Raw genomic sequence first — 20506 nt, forward strand, 5'->3', positions numbered from 1 at the left:
TGTAGCCCTAGCTATCTTGGAACTCACTCTTTTATACCAGGCTGGCCTTGAGTTCACAGAGATCTGCCTGCCTCTGCCCCCTCTCCTGCGAGTGCTGGCAGCCCTGATGTGTATGCCACCCTGTATAGTGGGGTAGTGCTTCATCACACTGTGTAGCATCCATCGTGAGCTGTCTGACAGTGGGCATTCTGGCTGCTGCCCATGACGACAGCTGCAGGGTCAGCTGTCAGAAATGGATAGCTAAGTTACACTTGCCACACTGCCTTCGGAAAGCAGTGAAGAGGCTTTCCTCTTAGCCTTGATGGCTCTAGTATGCAAATTGTCCTTTGTGTAATGTGGTAGATAAACAAAAATTATCAACCAGATGGTGGCAGAAGCACACGCCTTTAGGCAGAAAGGCAGGTGGATCTCTGAGTTCAAGGCCAGCCTGGTCTACAGAGTGAGTTCTAGGACAGCCTGGACTACACAGAGAAACCCTGTCTTGAAATCCTGTCTGTATGTGTGTGTATGTTATATTTATTCATTTATCTTACTTTTTTTTGTTTGTTTGTTTTTCGAGACAGGGTTTCTCTGTGTAGTTTTGGTGCCTGTCCTGGATCTCACTCTGTAGCCCAGGCTGGCCTCGAACTCACAGAGATCCGCCTGCCTCTGCCTCCACCGCCCATCTCTTACTGTTGTTTTTATTTGTACTTCCTTAATTGAGAACTGTCTTGTCTCTATCTTATGTACCACCATAAATCATGTGTGGATTTGTGAACAGACCGCCCCTTTGTAATGTATTGTAGTCATTTTTTCCCTGTCTATCTTCTTTTGGCTTGTTTGGGTTGAAATTTTTAAGATTTTTTTTTTAATCCAAACTTAGAGAATGAGCTTTAGAGAGGTCCCCAGTCCTTTAAATGTTAAATCACCTTTTTATACCCTACTTCGTGAGTATCTGTGTCCTACAAACAAGACTCTTTAAAGAACCATGGAGTTAACATGGGTACATCCTGTTTCCAATCTCGAAGTTTCCAGGTTTCAGTAATTGGTGGGCTTGGGGAGGTAGTGTTCTTCCGCACAAGAGCCACGGGTTGTGTTTACTTGTCCTATCTCTTCCTACAGAACAACTTTTTTGCTCTGTTTTAACAGAGACCATTTTACTTCATAGAACAAATTTGGGCTTGTTTGATTCTTCATAATGACTTCCTGTTACACATCTTTGTAAGGGATATCATAGAAAATCTGTTAGATGCTATTGGGTGGGGCAGTTTCAGTTTGTCTTCTTAATGCTGTTAACTCTAGCTCTTAACACAGTTGACATCCTGTTTCACTCCTTAGTCTCTAGGGAAATAACTTTGAAGTACTTGTCATACTTTTCAGCGTATTTATATCAGTGTTCTTTTATGGATTGTACCTTTGCCTTGGTTACTACTTTCGATGCTCCAGCTTAATCTTGCCTTTTCAAGCTCACTTTCACCTTATTGTATATGATCTCATCATTCTCAAGTACTTTCGTTCTGCCGCAAGATATTCTAGGCTTATTTTGTACTTTTCCTGCCTGAGCCCTGGGATCTATCATTTTTCCAACAAGTATGAAAACTTCCTTTTATTAAAAATGTTATTCAGAAGCAAGATCCAAATATTAGTCATGCTCATTACTTTGAGAAGCTTCGTATTCTCAGATGTGGAGAGAGTTAAGGATGATAAGCACCTTTTCCATGAACATCTAAATATTTACATCTGTATTTCTATATCTGTGGTTGAAAATCATGAGTTCACACTTTATACCTTTAATTCCAGTCTCAACATCAAAGGGCTTACCAGGGCTTTCTGTTTTTATATTTATAGCTGTTTTCTTTAACAGAAATATGGCTTCCATTATCCTGTGTATTTATTTGGCCATCATGTCACTCTGTTGTTACATGTAATCCATCTCTGCCATCACCTCCGCTATGTGAGACTCAGCCTCTCCCTTCCCCTCCCCGGCAGATTTCTTTCATGTTCCTAATCTCTAGCATCAGATCTCAGACCACCCTCTGTGGGTATTCTTCCCACCTAGTTGTGTCTAGTACACAGTATTGACCTGCCTCTCTTCAGAGGTGACACCTCCCATCTCTGCTTTGCGATGGCACCCCTTGCCAGTCTGCTGACCTGTTTCACTGTTCTGTCCTGCTCCTCTCCTTGACTAGGTATCTCTCCACTTCTTTCCCTTTCTTCTTCAGTGTGTTCCAAGCTTATAAGACGTCTAACATCTGTCAGATAGTCATCCAGTTGGCTGGAATTTCACATAAAAATTGGATTGCTCCTTTCTCTTGCCAAAGTTGACATTTTTATTCAAAAGATGAGTATCATTTTTCTTTTATCTTTTACAGATGATGTTCCTGCAGATATGGTTGCAGAAGAATCAGGTCCTGGTGCACAAAATAGTCCATACCAACTTCGTAGAAAAACTCTTCTGCCAAAAAGAACAGCGTGTCCTACCAAGAGCAGTATGGAGGTCAGTTCACTGTGATTGTTTTGTAATGAGAGAATTGGGGGGAAGCACAGCTTTTGAGAGGTAATTGTATACTGTAGAACTGTTTGATTGATACATTTTCTCTCTGGTTTTGAAGGGTGCCTCAACTTCAACTACAGAAAACTTTGGCCATCGAGCAAAGCGTGCAAGAGTATCTGGGAAGTCACAAGATCTGTCAGGTATTTTGAATGGAAAGCTAGGGAGTAAGAAACAGTGGGTTTTAAAAACTTACATTTGAGACCACAAGTCATAAACCCAAGCTACTTAGGAGGCTAATAAGGGCATGTGTGGTGTTAGAGGGTTGGAAAATTAAGTGCCTGCCTAAGTTAGTGAGTTCAAGGCCAGCCTAGGAAACTTTTCAAGATTATTGCCTTTAACATAAAACAAAAACCTCTGTGTGTGTGTGTGTGTGTGTGTGTGTGTGTGTGTGTGTGTGTGTGTGTACATATATGTAAGATAAAAGGAAAATATAACTCATCAAAACATACAAGCTATTTGTTAGATAAAGTAGTCTTTAATGAGGAAGTCATTGCTTGATAATGAATTGTTTACATTTTGTTTGTTAATCTCTTTTTAGCAGCACCTGCTGAACAGTATCTTCAGGAGAAACTGCCAGATGAAGTAGTTTTAAAAATCTTCTCTTATTTGCTGGAACAGGATCTTTGCAGAGCCGCTTGTGTGTGTAAACGCTTCAGTGAACTTGCTAATGATCCAATTTTGTGGTAAGTGAACACCTTGTTATCTTGAAATATAGTATGTGTATGCAAGTGTAAGTTTCTAGTGACAGCTAAGTAGTTAAAATTAAAATGTTTGCAAATTCTGTTACCTGAATATCATAAATGTGGAGGACTTGTCAATCCAAGAAATATTTATAGACCAGTAAACGAAATTGTTTCTGTTATTTACAAGTTGATAACAGTTGAGTGATTTGGGAAGAAACGTTTTATTTGTGGGTTCTGGTGGGGTGTTGAAGACTGAATCTTGTGTAGCTGAGGCTGCCCTTGAACTCCTGGCCCTCCTGGTCCAGCCTGGGATGCAGGTATATGCCACCACACCTAACTCATTTCACTTTACCTTTTTTTCCTTTAATGAAGCAGTTAGGGCTTAACAAAGATATTTTGGTATAGACTTAAGTACCAGGGTCAGGAAAGATGCTCACATAAATCTGCCTGCCTGTTTCCTGGGTGCTGGGATTAAAGGTATGTGCTACCACTGCCTGGCCAACCTGGTCTACAGAGCGAGTTCTAGGACAGCCAAGGCTACACAGAGAAACCCTGTCTCCAAACACACACACACACACACACACACACACACACACACACACACACAGACAGAGAGAGAGAGAGAGAGAGAGAGAGAGAGAGAGAGAGAGAGAGAGAGAAGCTCAGAAGACATAAAGACATACCTACATACCTAAGCGTTGGTACAGGCTCCTCAATGAAGTGTTACCTGGTTTTTGAAAGCAGGGCTAGTTGTGCTGGTGGCACACACCTTTATCCCAGCAGAGGCAGGCAGAGTTCAAGGCCAGTTTGGCCTACAAATAGAATTCCAGGCCAGCAAAAGAGAAAAAGTCAGCTGGGGTGATGGTGGCGCACGCTTTTTATTCCAGCACTCAGGAAGCAGAGGCAGGTGGATCTCTGTAAGTTTGAGGCCAACCTGGTCTACAGAGTGAGTTCCAGGACAGCCAGGGCTACACAGGAAAACTGTCTCAAAAACTGAAACTAGGGAAAAATCTAAGTGTAATTTAAAATAATTCCTTAAATCTCATAGTTGAGAGAGATTGATTGAGAATGTATGTGTGTGTTACACATACCTGAAAATGATTATATTCATAAACTTTGAATACACATTCCCTTTGCCCCAGTCATTCTATCTATGAAAATGTTTTCACTTTTGCACACTTTTTCCTAACAACATGTAGTTAATGAGTAGGAAACTGGAGGTCATTTCCTTCCAGCAGTAAGGAAATGAGGTAAGGGCTACAATGCTCACTCCCCTCTCAGAGGACCTGGTTGGGTTCCAGCACCACTCTGGTGCACACACAAAACTCATGCAAGTAAGTGACTCTGACTTCAGAAAAAAGCCAGGTGTTGTGCACCCCTATAATTTTAGCATGTGGGTGGTAGAGGCAAGAGACTCAGTTCCGTAGCTGCCTAGGAAATGTGAGCTTACATGGGACTCTGTCCAAAAGAAAGAAGGAAAAACCAAAGGAAACGACATGAAACAAAAAGTGAACTGAGCAGGGCTAGGCTTGTTACCCTGAGCTGCTGCTGAGCCGGCTCGGACGGGAAGACACTTACCACCAAGCCACACCGCTGCATTTGCTCTCCAGAACCCACGTGGTGGAAGGAGGGAGACTGCTTCCACAATTGTCTTTGACCTCCACGTGTACATGGCATGTAGGCTGGATCTTTTTGGTGTTTTGAGACTGAATTTCCCTGTGTAGCAGCTTTGCCTGTCCTGGATCTCACTCTGTAGACCAGGCTGGCCTCGAACTCACACAGATCTGCCTGCCTCTGCCTCCTGAGTTCTGGAATCAAAGGTGTATGTGACCACTACCTGCTTTTTTTAATTAATTTTTTTAATTAATAATTAATAATTTTTTAAATTATACTTTGTCAGCTAGGTGTAGTGGCACATGCTTTAAATCCCAGCACTTGGGAGGCAGAGGCAGGTGGACCTTTTGTTCAGGCCAGCCTGCTCTACAGAGTGAGTTCCAGGACAGCCAGAGCTACATAGTAGACCCTGTCTTAAAGGGGGAAAAAATAAAAGGTGGTCCCAGCTACTCAGAAGGGTAAGAAGGCAGGAGGTTCCTTGAGCTCAGGAGTTTGGAGCCAGCCTGGACCACACAGAAGCCCTGCACCACCAGTACCATCTTAGAAACTAATCAGTTAATTGATTTCTATATTTTGCTATTTAAGTCATCTGTCCGTATTGAAACTTTGGTCATTCAGATAACATTTAATATTTTATTAATCTAGAGAGTATTTTTATAAAGAAATCTTTAATTCCTTTTTTCCCTTCAGGAAACGATTATATATGGAAGTATTTGAATATACCCGCCCTATGATGCATCCTGAACCTGGTAAATTCTACCAGATTAATCCAGAAGAATACGAACATCCAAATCCATGGAAAGAGAGTTTTCAGCAGTTGGTATGAAATACAGAAAATACAGATTTATGTTATGTATCTGTAAATACACTTATTTATAAAAATTAAATAAATCAGGTTGGGGATTTAGCTCAGTGGTAGAGCGCTTGCCTAGCAAGTGCAAGGCCCTGGGCTCGATCCTCAGCTCAAAAAAAAAAAAAAGTTAAATAAATCCAGAACTAGAGAGATGGTTCAGGGGTTAGAGCATGCACTACTTTTCTAAAGGACCTGAGTTTGAATCCTAGCATCCACATAGGCAGCTCACAGCCTCCTGTAACTGCAGCTCCAGGGGATCTGGTGCCCTCTTCTGGACTGCTGAGCCAACTGCACTCACATACACATACCCACACACAACTATACATTAGAGCTTTTAATTAAATAAATACATGTATTCAAGAATAGATTATAAACTGGACACAGTGGTGCATGAACACACCTGAAATCCCAGTGCTCAGGATGCTGAGGCAGGAAGATCCTAAATTGAAGGGCAGCCTCTGTCACATAGTAAAACTGTCTCAAAGGGAAGAAAACAGCAGAAGCATCAGTAGCATAAACAGTTATGACTTCAATGGATCTGCTTACATTTGTACATAGATTAGTAAGTTTTAGTCATTTTAAAATTCCATATAAGACCTTACTTTTCTTGTTTTTTTAACTGAGGTCTTGCTGTGTTGTCCTGGCTGGCCTAGAACTCTCAAAGATCCACCTGTCTCTACCTCAACTTGTGCTGGGATTAAAAGTATACGCTACACCACACCCTTCATATTTCAATTTTCTTATAGTCCATTCTGAGTGGTTCCCAGCTAGGGGTGATTGCTTTCTCAGATGTCAGGGAACATGTGGCAGTCTTGAGATGTTTTGTCAGAGCATAAGAGGGCACCTTTGGTATCAAGTGTGGTAGAGATTTCATATGCTACTAAACAGCCTCTGCTTCAGGGGACAACTCTCATCTCAAAGAATTCTGTAGCTCCAAATAATAGTGGCGAAATTGAAAGTTGGCCTATCTTACTAGGTAGTAATGAATAGCTTCTTCATTCTACTGTATGACTGAAAATTAGTTGGGATAGTTGAGAATTGTTTTATATTTAGTAAATGTTACACTGGTACATTGACTTAAAATACTATGTTTCTATGACAATATACAATGTTTGTCCTGTTTTTGACATCTTAGTATAAAGGTGCACATGTAAAGCCGGGATTTGCGGAACATTTCTATAGTAACCCTGCAAGATACAAAGGAAGAGAAAATATGTTGGTATGTTTGTTTTTATCTTTTAATTGGCATGTGGGGTTTTGTTACAGTGTTTTCAAATAGAATGTGTTTCTGTTGACCTCTCCCTTGTCTCCCTTTCCATTGTTATGTGACATCTATTCTGTGCTGCTGTGAACAGGCCTAGTCCTATCTCGTTTGTATTTTTATGAGTTTAGATAGTAACTTTCTGTTCTGTATGATAATAACTGTTCTGTACTGATATTTTTTTTTTCTAGTATTATGATACTATTGAAGATGCCCTTGGTGGAGTACAGGAAGCACATTTTGATGGGCTTATCTTTGTTCATTCTGGAATATATACTGACGAATGGATATATATTGAATCTCCAATCACTATGATTGGTGCAGGTATTTTGAAACTCATTATTAGCATTTTGTTCATATTCTTTAATTTACATATTGGGGCTTTTTTTAGTGCTAATGTATCTTGATGGTAGGAAAGCACAGCAGTGAAGATACTTTGGATACTTTATATGCCAGGGAAACAAAAGCAGGAAAGGTTAGCATTACAGATGTGTGTGTTTTGAGATCACTGGTTCTTCCAGTTGCCGTCAGTTACTCATTGAAAGAGAAAACATAGTTATGTGATTTTGTTTTCTGCGGGGGCTCAAATTCGAGACTTTGTGTATACTCACTCTGCAAGTGTCTACCACTGAGTTACCTTCCTAACACCAATGCCTATGTTTTTATTGCTGTGCTATTTCGTATTTAGATTTATTTATTTTATTTTGTGTGTTCCTGTATTTATGTATATATGTGCACCACATACATACCTGGTGCCTGCAGAAGTCAGAAGAGGCCATCAGATCCTCTGAAGCTGGAGTTAGAAATGGTTGTGAGTCTCCATGTGAGTGCTAGAACCTGGACCCAAGTCACCTGCAAGGGCTTTCAACCACTGAGCCATCTCTCTATCTCTAACACCCATTGCTAGATTTTTAAAGAAATAAATTATAGATTTTAGATGCTTTGTGTACTAGTCAAGTTTCTAGCACTAAATGCAGTAAGGGTTTTATTTAAAATACTAATTAGTTATTTCAGGATTTGACTCCATCTTTGATTTTCTTTTTTGAGAATGCAGTTGGCAGACCACATTAATCCCTCTGCTTTTCTCCATCTCCATCATAAAGAAGAGGGGGGTGGAGAGTAGAGTGTTTGTCTAGCATGTGTGAGGACCTGTTCAAGCCCTAATAACAGCACCACCACCCCCAAAAAGAGAGAAGCTTTGCTCCTTTTAGCTTTAAACTTAGAACTTTAAAAACTGAGGTACCACCCAGCAGGCCCCGAGCAGCACCTGCGTGCTCAGTGACCTTTCCCAGTCTAGTGGATTCTGTTGTGGCCCATGGCATGGCCTTGGTCTTGCTGAGATGCTTCAAAGCCTTATTAAGAATGTCTGGGTCCCCATGAAACCCTACTACACCCAGGTTTACCAGGAAATTTGGGTAGGAATGGGGTTAATGACCTTCATCGTTTATAAAATCAAGAGTGCTGATAAAAGAAGGAGAGCTTTGCAAGGCTCCAGTCCTGCACCTGCCCAGGGCCATCATTAACCGCTCCCGGAATCCACTCACCATGAATTCCGTCGGCTAAACTTAAGCGAGGTGTATTAGATGGGAACATGGAACATCGCTGTGCACTTACCTAAGTACCATTTACAATGTGGCATTAATAAATGTATGTGAGCAGCACAAAAAAAAAAAGCTGAGGTGCCCATTGAAAATTAATTGAAAGAAGAGATCTTTTCTCTCTCCTGGGCTGCTGCTTCTGCTACTGCTGCTGGTGGTGACTGTTTATTTCTTAATATTTACTGCATTTGATATTTATACTGTTTATAGTTGAATCTTACCAGAAGTATTACTATACATGAGTTTGGGTTTAGTGTTAATCAAATAATTATTTGTCGTAAATACAAATGAAGCATATAACTAAAAGATCACTATTAGTCTTGCTGCTTAATATTGATATCTTTTTAATTCATGGATTCGTATGTGTGTGTTTGAGTATGGGCATGTGTGTATGGAGTTCAGAAGAGAGGGCCAGACCCCTGGAACTGGAGTCACAGGCAGTGAGCCACCTGGTGTGGGAACTGGGAATTGAACTTAGGTCCTCTAGAAGAGCATGAAGTATTCTTCACCACTGAGCTATTTCTCCAGTCCAATACTAACTAATGTCTTTTTAAAGTTCCCTCTCAGCTGGACATGGTGATGTAGGTGTGTCCCAAGCACTTGGGAAGAGGAATTGGGAGGCCCTTGAGTTTGAGGCTGTCCTGAGCCAGACACTGAGGGCTTGCCCCGGGGGGTATTCTCTGCACAAACACCTCACTGGTTGAATAGAATAAAGCTGTGTGCTTCAAATGTCTTCTACAGCGCCTGGGAAAGTTGCAGACAAAGTTATCATTGAAAACACTAGAGATTCAACTTTTGTTTTTATGGAAGGTTCTGAAGATGCTTATGTTGGATATATGACAATAAGAGTAAGAAATTTTCCATCTTGAAACATTTTTGAATTAGGTAATGCAGTAGCTGTTATTTCAGTTACAATTTCTCCTTTTCAGTTCAACCCTGACGACAAATCTGCTCAGCACCACAATGCACACCACTGCTTAGAGATCACAGTAAACTGTAGCCCCATTATTGACCACTGTATCATCCGAAGTACATGCACAGGTTTGTGTTTCCTTATGCTTTGTGTAAAGTGGAGCCATTGTCTTGGTCCTCGGTAGGTTTTTAATGAATACATAATTTTTCTTATAGTTGGTTCTGCAGTATGTGTTAGTGGTCAAGGAGCATGTCCCACTATCAAGCATTGTAACATCAGTGACTGTGAAAATGTTGGACTTTATATAACAGATCATGCACAGGTATTTTTGGTAGTTTGGACTTTTTTTTTTTTAATTAATTGTTTTGAAACTTCACTAATGTTTGTTTCTCATTGTTGTAGGGAATATATGAAGATAATGAAATTTCTAATAATGCATTAGCTGGGATTTGGGTTAAAAATCATGGAAACCCAATTATTAGACGGAATCACATTCATCATGGACGTGATGTTGGTGTATTCACATTCGATCATGGCATGGTAAGGTTTATTTTTAAGATAAAAAGCTGGCTCTGCCAATTAATATTTCATTATTTTTCATCAGATTATCCAAGTTGAAGAATATCATTATAATCTGGTTTTGTTTTTTTTTTTTTTTTGGTTTTTTGAGACAGGGTTTCTCTGTATAGCTTTGTACCTTTTTCCTGGAACTCACTTGGTAGCCCAGGCTGGTCTTGAACTCACAGAGATCCATCTGGCTCTGCCTCCCGAGTGCTAGGATTACAGGCGTGTGCCACCTGTAATTATTATTATATTCTTAAAGTCATACAATATTCATTCTATAAATTCATGTGCCCAGAAAAATATGTCTGTGATAGAATTCATCAAGAATTGATAATGCTCTTTGAAGTTTAATCCAGTAGTTAGTTCTCAAGTCTGAATGTAGGTAAAAAGCAAATGGGAACCTATGGGGTTTTTTGTTGTTGTTGTTGAGGGTGTGTGTGTGTGTGTGTGTTTGTGTGGATTTCTATGCCCACATCAGGTACAATAAGGATTTCCAAAAATGAGGCCAAAGAAAAGCAGTTTTGATCGGCAGCATAGTGAGTCTAATACAACTTACCTGTAATGTGTTTACTTTGGAAACAGTCTCAGTTGTTTAGGTTTTTCTGTTTGTTTTGTTTGTTTGTTTGTTTGTTTGTTTGGTAGAGAGCAGTGTTGAGGGGTCAGACCTGGGACATGGGTAATAGTAGTAGTAGGCAAGTGTTCTGCCCAGCCTCTCATTGTTAATTTGGTTTCCATTTTATTTCTTTTTTTTTTTTTTTTTTTTTTACCCAGAGCTGAGGACCGAACCCAGGGCCTTGTGCTTGCTAGGCAAGCGCTCTACCACTGAGCTAAATCCCAACCCCCATTTTATTTCTTTAAAAAAAAAAAAAAAAAAAATTGTTAGGCAGGGTATACCATATACCAATATCCCATAATCCTAACCTTGCAAGGTAGAAGCAAGGAGTTCTGGAGTCAAGGCCAACCCTGGATAGAACAAAGCTAGGGAAGAAGAAAAAAAACCCACAGAACCATCTTTCAACTTTCATAAATTCAAAGCCAATATAAATAACAGAATATCAGTTCTAAAACAGGCAGAAATTACTGAGCATCTAAATTTGGCTCTTTATTTTACATAATTTTCTAGACTTGACTTTTGAGTTCTCTAAGGTCATTTTCCAAAATAGTCTTAATAGCAGACTGATATAATGGCACATGCCTGTAATCCCAACATTGTGGAAGCAGGAAGATCACCACAAATTTTAAGACCAGCCTGGGCCATATAGCAAGTTCCAAGCAGGTCAAGGCTACATAGGAAGACACTGTTTCAGTAGACAATAACAGCGGCAGATATTTGTAGATATTCATTTAGATGTTCTTTTGATTAGTGTCTGGTTTTCTTGAGGTAATTTTCAGATTCTCATGCAGCATTGCCAACATTTTGTATTGTAGGCATTCAAGAAATTGGAGGAAAGTGGTGACAAATAGGACTATGTTGAGATTTGATTGCTGTTATGTATTAATTAAACTACCTGAGAACATTGGGTTCATAGATGCATATTGTCTATGGCAAAGAAAAATTGTCTTTTAGATAAAAAAAAAGAAAAACCCTACAAATAAACAAAAAACCTACAGATCCTAGATGAATTAAGCCGTGATGAGTGACATTTTTCAAATGCTGATTAGTCCTAAGGAGTTTAGGTCAGAAGCTAAATTCCTAGATCAGTTCACCCATTTTACCACTATAAACTGAGAAAACTGATCCACTTATAATTCAGGCTGTGGCTGGAGTCTGTATATAAAAATTAAAGTAGAGGCAGGGCAGTGGTAGTGAAGGCCTTTAATCCCAGCACTCAGGTGGCAGAGGCAGGAGGATCCCTGTGAGTTCGAGGACAGCCTGGGCTCCATGGAGGAACCCTGTCTTAGGAAGAAAAGAACGAAAAGTAGAATGGGGAGGAGGGTACGTGGTGCATGCCTGTGTCAGCACTCAGGAGGAAGAAGCAGGAGGGTCTCAGAGTTGAGGACAGCCTGCGCGTCACAGCAACTCCTTAACTGGAAAAAGAGATCAAAGTTACTAAAGAATGTAGGAACTGCAGAGATGGCTCAGAGGGTAAGAGCCTCTTCCAGAGGTCCTGAGTTCAATTCCCAGCAACCACATGGTGGCTCACAACCATCTGTAATGACATCTGGTGCCCTCTTCTGTATACATAATAAATAAATAAATCTTAAAAAAAAAAAAAAAATAAGACTGTAGCTCTTTTACTGACAGATAGAGAGGGGTTTGGATAATTATACCAAGGACATTGAAACAAGACTATTAGGAAGTTGTTTTCCCTTGGAGAGACATGTTGCTAATAAGTCCTAAATAGAATTCTTCATTTTGTCATGGAGCTGTATGCTGATAGTTTGCCTGTGTTTTCTTTAGGCTGTGTCCAGAAGTTATATACAATTCAAGTATCATATTTATGAATACTTGTTTCTCATTCACAAATGATTAGAGGTACAAAGGTAATTTGGCCTGAGTGCAAGCTTCTCATTTACGAAGTATCTGTGGTGATAGTTACTAAAGTTCACTTTAGTAATTTACTCCACAGCTTATACCCCTTAGGCAGGGTTTTGAGGTGTTTACACATTTGGGTTTACAAGTATTATAACAGCATTTTAAATTGATTGATAGTTCCATTAGGGTTAATGAGAGGTTTTCTAAATAATTAAATTTGTGAGGGAAAAGCAGTGTGTCTTTGCCATCATATCTTTGGGTTTGTTTGAGTACTGTAACACAATCTAAAATTCTTTAGAGCTGTGCTCTTCCAGTCCAGTTCTGTTGTCTTGTTGGCAGCTCATAATTGTTGGTCACATCCTATTCCAGGTAACTTTTCTATAGAGCTCCAAAGCACATCGAAATAAACATTTAAACCATTCCTGGGCTGTCACTTACCTTTAAATACATTCATATTTATTGTTCATTTTTGAAGTTATCCTTTTCTGTGTCTATTGCATTCCTAGAATTTACATCCCTATATTCCTAAAATGAGTCACAGGAGATGTTAAGGGTGGGGAGACGGGTCAGTGTGTAAAGTGTATGCTGTACAAGCTTGAGTTTGGATCCCCGAAACCCATCTAAAACTGGGCACTGCATTACTTGCCTGTAATCCCAGTCCTAGGGTGGCAACCGAGGCTGACTGGACAGCCAGTCTGTCCGAATCTGTGAGCTCTGAGTTCGGTGAGAGGGTTGGAGAGAGGGCTCTGAGGTTGCAACTCCAGCTCAAAAGAGACTCAGTGCCGCCACTGGCTTCCAAGAGCACCAGCATTCAAGTGTACATGCCCCACACTGATACACATAATAAAAACACATCTTTTTCTTTAAAAAGGTGACATAAGTTGAGGAAAACACCCATAGTGACCCTAGCCTATACATTTGTACACAAACATGTGCTTGCTACCCCTGCACATGTGTGTGCTTAATTTACCTGACATATACAAACACCCTAAGGATTTTCTATTTTTGACTTTAAAAAAAACATTTGTTTAAACTTTGGCTTAAAAGAAAATAAATTAATGAAAAGTTTTGCTACAACTTCAGAGTTTGTCATTGTTAGTTGTGTGTTTGAGCTCCCGTATTTTGAAAAAAATAAAAATAAACTTTTCAACTAAAGCTTCATCCTATCATTCTTAAATCTTTGTGGGATTTTGTTTGGTTTGGTTTTTTGAAACAGGGCCTCACTAGTCCTTGCTGGCTTGAAACTCACTCTGTAGACCAGGCTGGCCCTTAAACTCACAGAGATCCCCCTGCTTCTGTCTCCTGAGTGCTGGGATTGAACATGCATAGCCCTTTTTTTTTTTTTTTTAATGTATACAGGTGTTTTGTCTATGTGTATCACGTGTGCACTGCTCACATAGGCCAGAAAAGGGCATCATCCTCTGGAATTGGAGTTACAGATGGTTGTGAGCCACCATGTGGGTGCTGGAAATTGAACTCTTGTCCTCTGCAAGAACAGCCAGTGCTCTTAATAGATGAGCTGTCTCTCCAACCTTATAAATTCTTTTGTAAATGCTGAAAACATTTATGTTCTTACAGTTAGTTGGTGATTTGTATGTGTTTATCATATTCTCCCATGTCCCATGACTCCCTGAATTTTACATTCTGGTTCATTCTTGACATGTGTCTGGGTTTTGTCAGCTAGCCTCCCCCCAATCCGTCATTCTTAGAAGAATCTAAAGGTTTGGAGTTTCACTTTCTGCCCCTTGAAAATACCTGTTGGTTACCTTTGAACTTAGCTGAGTCTGCAAAGTGGTGTGACTTTCCAAAATCTGCAGTCCCTTCATTGTTTTGTAGGATTCTGTCACTTTATTTTGTGGTTTTTATTTTTAATTTTGAATATTTTTTAAATGAAACAGTTGTAAAATACACAAAGGTAGAGAAAATAATGTAATGAATCCTAATGTGCCTGCAGATCTCTCAGATCCAGTTTTGGTTCTCACTGCCTCCTTGTTTATGCTGTGTTCGTTTCCTTATTTCTGGATTATTCTGAAACAGAATTGAGCATTACTGGGATTAATACAATCCAGACAGCATTATTGTGTAAATATTTTAGCATTTATCTTTCAAAAGCTAGGATTCTGGGGCTGGGATTTAAGCGGTAGAACACATGAAACCCTGGGTTTTTCCAGCATCAGAAAGGGGGACCTTTGTTCCTCTCCCAGTGTTCCTCTTCAGACAGTGAGGCGGCTCAGTTGGTAGTGAGCACTTGATGGTCAGGTCTGAGCACTGGAGCATGATCCCAGTGTCTTTTTTTAAATTTTTAAACGAAGAGGTGTAGTGGTGACCTGGTGACCCATGCTAGGTAATCTCGGTCCTGGGGAAGAAGAGGCAGGGGGACCCTGGGCTCTGATCAGCCAGACTAGACACGGGTCCTAGTGAGAGACCCTGCCTCAGAAAAGGAGATGGTTATTTGTGCAGCACACGCATACAAACAGATTTTTAAAACAGAGTAAATAAGAGTAATTTCTTCATGCCCTCAAATCTATTGGTGATGTTCACAATTTGAGAGTGTTTTCCCTTTTGTCCTATATTCAGTGCATTGAAGAATGTTAACTTACTGTTTGTCTAGACTCTCCATATAGACCAGGCTGGCCTTGAACACACAAAAATCTGCACAATGGAATTAGAATGAAGAGTGTGCATCTCCATGCCCAGTTTGAAGACTGTTCCTCTTTGTAAGATAATGATTAAAGGAGAGGTGTCAGATTGTTAATAGAATTCCGAAACATTTCTTCCAAATTCTGAACTTAACCTATGATAGATTGAGTCTATTTCTTAAATTTGATGTTCACCCTTTCATTTCTTACCACTTTGAATAGGAAGCCTAAATTTATTTACTATTGTGTATGTACACAGTACACATGGGCTACAGAGAGTGTGTGTATGTGTGAGAACATGTGTAAGTCAGAGGACAATTTGTTTGTTTGAAATAATTCTCATGTATCCCCAAACTGCCCTCGAACTCACTGTGTAGCTAAGGATGACCTTAGATGCCTGCTTTTTTTTTTTTTTTTTTTTTTTTTTTTTTTTTTTTTTTCCTACTTTCCAAGTGCTGGAGTTTTTCATTTGGGTGTTGGTGCTAGGGTACGAACTCAAGGCCTCAAACATGCTAAATGGGTACTCTACTGCTGAGCTGTGCTCAAACCCCTGGAAGTATAAGGTTATTTTGGTTTGGGGTTTGTTTGCTTGCTTGCTTGCTTACTTTTTGGGAGACAGGGTTTTTCTGTATAATAATCCTGGCTGTCCTGGAACTCAACTTTGTAAACCAGGCTAGCCTCAAACTCACAGAGATTCGCCTCCCAGTGTTGGGATTAAAGGCATGCTCTACTACCACCCAGCTGGAAGTGTAAGTTTTAACCCAGAAAGAATCACTTCTTAGTTTCCTACTTCAGATTTACATTTTAAGCATAAATTGTTTCTGTTAACTATCACTGTAGGTTGTGGGAATGGTGATGCATACCTTTAACCCAAGCACTCAGGCAACTGGGGTACACAGCCATAACCCTAAAAACATGAATAAAAAAAGCTAAAACAACAAAATAATACTTGGATAGAAGTATTACTTACCAGCTGGGCGGTGGTGGCGCACTACTGTAATCCCAGCACTCAGGAAGCAGAGGCAGATGGATCTCTGTAAGTTCGAGGCCAGCCTGGTCTACAAAGCGAGTTCCAGGACAGCCTCCAAAGCTACAGAGAAATCCTGTCTCGAAGAAGAAGAAGAAAAAAAAAAGTATTACTTACCCTCCTGTGCTATTTGTCCATTTATCCTGTTTGTACTAGCCTGCTTTATGTTGATGGGAACATAATTACACAGAAGCTTGTTCTCACTCAGGGTTCTGGCCCAGGATGAAGTCGTGCATTTGGGGACAGCCTTGTTGGGATCAGAAATCCAAAATGACCCAGAGTATAATGTGGCCAAAAACCATGAATGTTTCTACCCGCCTTTTTGCCTGTTCTTTATCAAGCAGCCTGTATTCAGTTGTAGAGGCTCCTCCTGGTGGTCCTAGCTAGTCCTAATCACTTTCCAGAGACCATGCCTCTAAACACAGCTGCCTGAAAGTCCCACATACTTGGAGGGCTTGGTCTGGGGAAGAGAAATGTTGTTTTGTTTTGCTATTTCTGGGTTGGGTTGGTTTTGGTGCACACATGAGAGAGGAGCACTCTACTGTGAACAGGACCAGCAGCTCATTTCTCCTAAACACCCCCTTCATCTCAGTTACATGTATGTCTGTACCACATGTGTGCAGTGCCCATGTTGCCCAGAAGAGGGTGTTAGATCCCTTACAGTTGTGAGCCACCATGTGGGTGCTGGGAATCGAACATGAGGCCTTTAGAAGAGCAGCCATGGCTCTCAGCTGCCCAGCTGTTTCTCCAGCCCAACCTTCAGTCTTACTACCGGCCAGTGGGAGTTTCAGAAAGACACACTGTTTATAAGTTTAATAGCTATCTACTCAGTTTAGGAACATTCGCTACTCTGTGGAGAGCTAGACTCTAAGGACATTCTGAGGTAGCATCAGTTTAGTGTCTTCTTTATCCAGAGCATGCAACATTTGGCAAATGTTTTATAAATTATAATTTGGGTTGTGGATGTTGATTTCAGTGAAAATAGCCTTTTTCTTTTTCTTTTTTCCTCCAGTTTTACTTATTTACTTAAAGGCAATATTCCACTATGTAGCTTAGGCTAGCTTTGAACTCAAGATCCTCCTGCCTTATTCTTCTGAGGTCTGGAATTAAAAGCTGTACTTTGGTTCTTTTTTTAATTTGGAGAGGCCTCATGTGAGTCTCTTGTACTTCTTTCTTTGTGGTAATAAAGATGATTTTACATCAAAAATTATAGTTAGGGCTTTTGTGGTTTTATGTTACAAAACAGTGTTCTGTACAAATTCATTTTACAGTTTGGCTTTACTTTATGTTTATACTGGAGTTGTATCTTAAAAATAGATGTATTTCTTTACACTATATTTTAAAGCAAAAATGGCTAGTTCCATTGGGTTAGGATGAATAAACCTTCTGGTTTTTTCTAGTGCTTTTTGAGACAGGGTCTCATATATATAGTCCAGGCTGATCTCAAACGTCTTTTGTAGCCAAGGCCAGCCTTGACTCTCCATCCTCCTTTCTCTGCCTACTCACAGACCTCCATACTTAACGGTTGTTTTAGGTCAATATTTTGTTCATTAATATTGGTTTTGAGACTAGGCTTCTCTGATGCAGGCTAACCAGAACTGCTAGGATCAGATCATGTAATCCTGCTGCATGAGCCTCCAAAGTTGCTAGGGTTGGATGCTGGGCCCATTACACCTAACTGCAGGTCACCTTCTAGAAAGTTGAGCCCATTACACCTAACTGCAGGTCACCTTCTAGAAGGTTGAGCTTATTGTGCCAGGTTCTCCGCAAGAGCAGCAAGTGCTCTTAACCATTGAGCCATCTCTCTAGCCCCAATTCATTGTGGTTTTTTTTTTTAAAGACAATTATCATGTGTTTTCTTTAGTGACTTCAGCCTTTTGTTAAAGGACATTAACAATTAAGCGATTTCTTTTCCACCATTGAATGCATTGACAGTAAAGGAAGTTCATAGTGTTGCTGTATTGTCATTTGAACTTTAGTGCATATTTTTCATTTCTATTTAGAAAGTAGCCTTTACATATAGATTTTAACTTTTTTTTTTTTTTTTCAGGGTTACTTTGAAAGTTGCAACATACACAGAAACAGGATAGCAGGCTTTGAAGTAAAAGCTTATGCTAATCCCACAGTGGTTCGATGTGAAATTCACCATGGGCAGACTGGAGGAATATATGTCCACGAAAAAGGAAGAGGACAATTTATAGAGAATAAAATCTATGCAAACAACTTTGCAGGTGTATGGATTACCTCAAATAGTGACCCAACAATAAGGTATTTGTATAATTACAGATATAGGATGATTTTTTTTCCTGAAAAAAGAGGGTGAACTTTAACTCTTAAAAATTATTTTTTGTTTTGTTGTTTGGTGCAGGGATGGGAGATGTAGGAGGGTTTGGGGGTAGGACTTCCTTGTCTACCTGGCTGTCCTAGAACTCACTCTGTAGACCAGGCTGACCTCGAACTCACAGAGATTGCCTGCCACTGCCTCCCGAGTGCTGGGATTAAAGGTGTGAGTCACCACTGCCTGGCTTAAAATACTTTTGTGTGTGTGTGGTGCTGGAGATATGGCTCAGTGGTTATAGCACTGACTTCCAGAAGACCCAGATTCAAGTTCCAGCACCTACATGGCAGCTCACAATTGTAATTCCAGCTCCAGGGAATTTGACACCTTCACACAGACACAGCTGTAGGCAAAACACACATTTATAGGGTGTTAACACAGGTTGTTCATGACTCGTGTTATAGGTCGTTAAATAGGTCTGTAACCTTCTTAAAACATGCCTTTGTCCCTTTTTTTGTGTGTGTGTCTCTGTCTGTCTCTCTCTCTCTCTCTCTTTTAATGAAAGACAGCAAATAGTGTAACTGAGGAAGGTGATTCTCTCAAAGATCCTAGGACAAAGGTCTGGTCACAGTAAGAAAGCAAGCAAACTTTTAAAGCAAGTCTTCTGTTGTTGCTGTTGCTGTTGTTTCTCTGTGTAGTTTTGGAGCCTGTCCTGGATCTTGCTCTGTAGCATCATTGCTCAGTCTTATAGTACAGAGCTATTATAATTTAATCAGAGCATAAAGGTTTTTTGTTTTGTTTATTAAATGGGGTCTCTGGTCTCCTTGTATATTTGACTGACCTCAAACTTTATGTAGACCAGTCTGGCCTTGAACTCTCAGAGTCCACCTGCTTTTGCCTCCTGGTATTGGGATTCAAGGCTTGTACTAGCATGCCTAGCTGATTTAGTTTTAATTATAAAGTTGTCTGTTGGCTTTATGAAAAAATATTTCTAATATTCATCACATCTTTCTTTCTTTCTTCCTTCCTTCCTTCCTTCCTTCCTTCCTTCCTTCCTTCCTTCCTTCCTTCCTTCCTTCCTTCCTTCCTTCCTTCCTTCCTTTCTTTCTTTCGAGCTGGGGATCGAACCCAAGGCCTTGTGCTTGCTAGGAAAGCGCTCTACCACTGAGCTAAATTCCTAACCTCGTCACATGTTTCTAAGCCAGCTAAAAGAAAATGTTTTGAGGGTTTCAAGGGAATGTTTTACAAAACTATTTTGGTGTTGGGTCTGGTGGCAAACACCTGTAGTACCGTCCCGTGGGGTTCAGAGGGTGGAAGAGCCCTGCAAGTTTGGGGCCAACTGTCTGCATAGTGAGACTATTTGAAAACTAAAACAAATCAAAACAGCAAAAAGAACATTATTTCGGATCTGCTGATAGAGCTCAGAGCTTACCCAGCAATATAGAAGGCCCTAGATTAGTTCAGCACTGCACAATAAACATAAACAAATAAATAAATAAATGCTTTTTCAGCTTAGATAATGAAAGAATTTAGAAATACCTAATCAGGCAGCAGTTTTTCACAAATTAACAAACTTTAGGCCCATAGAAGCTAGATGATTTTTTTAATTTACCATGAATAATCTTATATAGTTGTCTAAAACAAGCTTTGTTAAGTATATGACTTTTTAAAAATCAATTCACATTATAGGGGGAATTCTATATTCAATGGAAATCAAGGAGGAGTGTACATCTTTGGTGATGGAAGAGGCCTTATCGAAGGAAATGACATTTATGGTAAGCATATGATTTGTTATATTAAACTTACACATTAGCTTATCTTGTGTGTGTGTGTGTGTGTGTGTGTGTGTGTGTGTGTGTGTGTGTGTGTGTACGTGTGTACGTACACTGGACACATACAGATTTATTGAATGAGGTAGGGGACAGGTGAGGCAGGCTCAGTTTTTGGCCTCTACTCTCTTCAAGGCTACCTGTACATTGCTCAGATTTTCCTCTGGATGTGTGTTCCACCTTTTTGATGGACTTGAGTACCTGCTTGTCCTTGGAGATCTTGAGCAATTTCATAGTG

At 40.1% G+C, this 20506-nt stretch overlaps 2 protein-coding genes across 2 annotated transcripts in view; both read left to right on the plus strand.

Annotated features, from left to right (window-relative positions):
• The window catches only part of Fbxo11 (F-box protein 11), a 78446-nt gene that overhangs the window by 47243 nt on the left and 10697 nt on the right, over positions 1-20506 (plus strand). Inside the window, exons 2-13 of the mRNA XM_036171347.1 lie at positions 2352-2476; positions 2592-2673; positions 3072-3216; positions 5521-5650; positions 6819-6902; positions 7136-7268; positions 9284-9390; positions 9472-9583; positions 9671-9777; positions 9858-9995; positions 18212-18429; positions 20129-20214. Coding sequence (XP_036027240.1) covers positions 2369-2476; positions 2592-2673; positions 3072-3216; positions 5521-5650; positions 6819-6902; positions 7136-7268; positions 9284-9390; positions 9472-9583; positions 9671-9777; positions 9858-9995; positions 18212-18429; positions 20129-20214 — 1450 coding nt within the window. The 5' untranslated portion in view covers positions 2352-2368. The remainder of the gene's footprint in view (positions 1-2351; positions 2477-2591; positions 2674-3071; positions 3217-5520; positions 5651-6818; positions 6903-7135; positions 7269-9283; positions 9391-9471; positions 9584-9670; positions 9778-9857; positions 9996-18211; positions 18430-20128; positions 20215-20506) is intronic.
• On the plus strand, positions 7742-8492 carry LOC118571969 (ATP synthase subunit ATP5MPL, mitochondrial-like). Its single transcript, XM_036171348.1, has one exon. The coding sequence runs from the start codon at positions 8285-8287 to the stop codon at positions 8465-8467; it is 183 nt and encodes a 60-aa protein (XP_036027241.1). The 5' UTR covers positions 7742-8284; the 3' UTR covers positions 8468-8492.

This window comes from Onychomys torridus, chromosome 21, assembly GCF_903995425.1.
Source record: "Onychomys torridus chromosome 21, mOncTor1.1, whole genome shotgun sequence".
Taxonomy (NCBI): domain Eukaryota; kingdom Metazoa; phylum Chordata; class Mammalia; order Rodentia; family Cricetidae; genus Onychomys; species Onychomys torridus.

Excerpts from the sequence above, each read along its gene's own strand:
- LOC118571969 (XM_036171348.1), top strand. The coding sequence starts at position 8,285 with ATGCTTCAAAGCCTTATTAAGAATGTCTGGGTCCCCATGAAACCCTAC.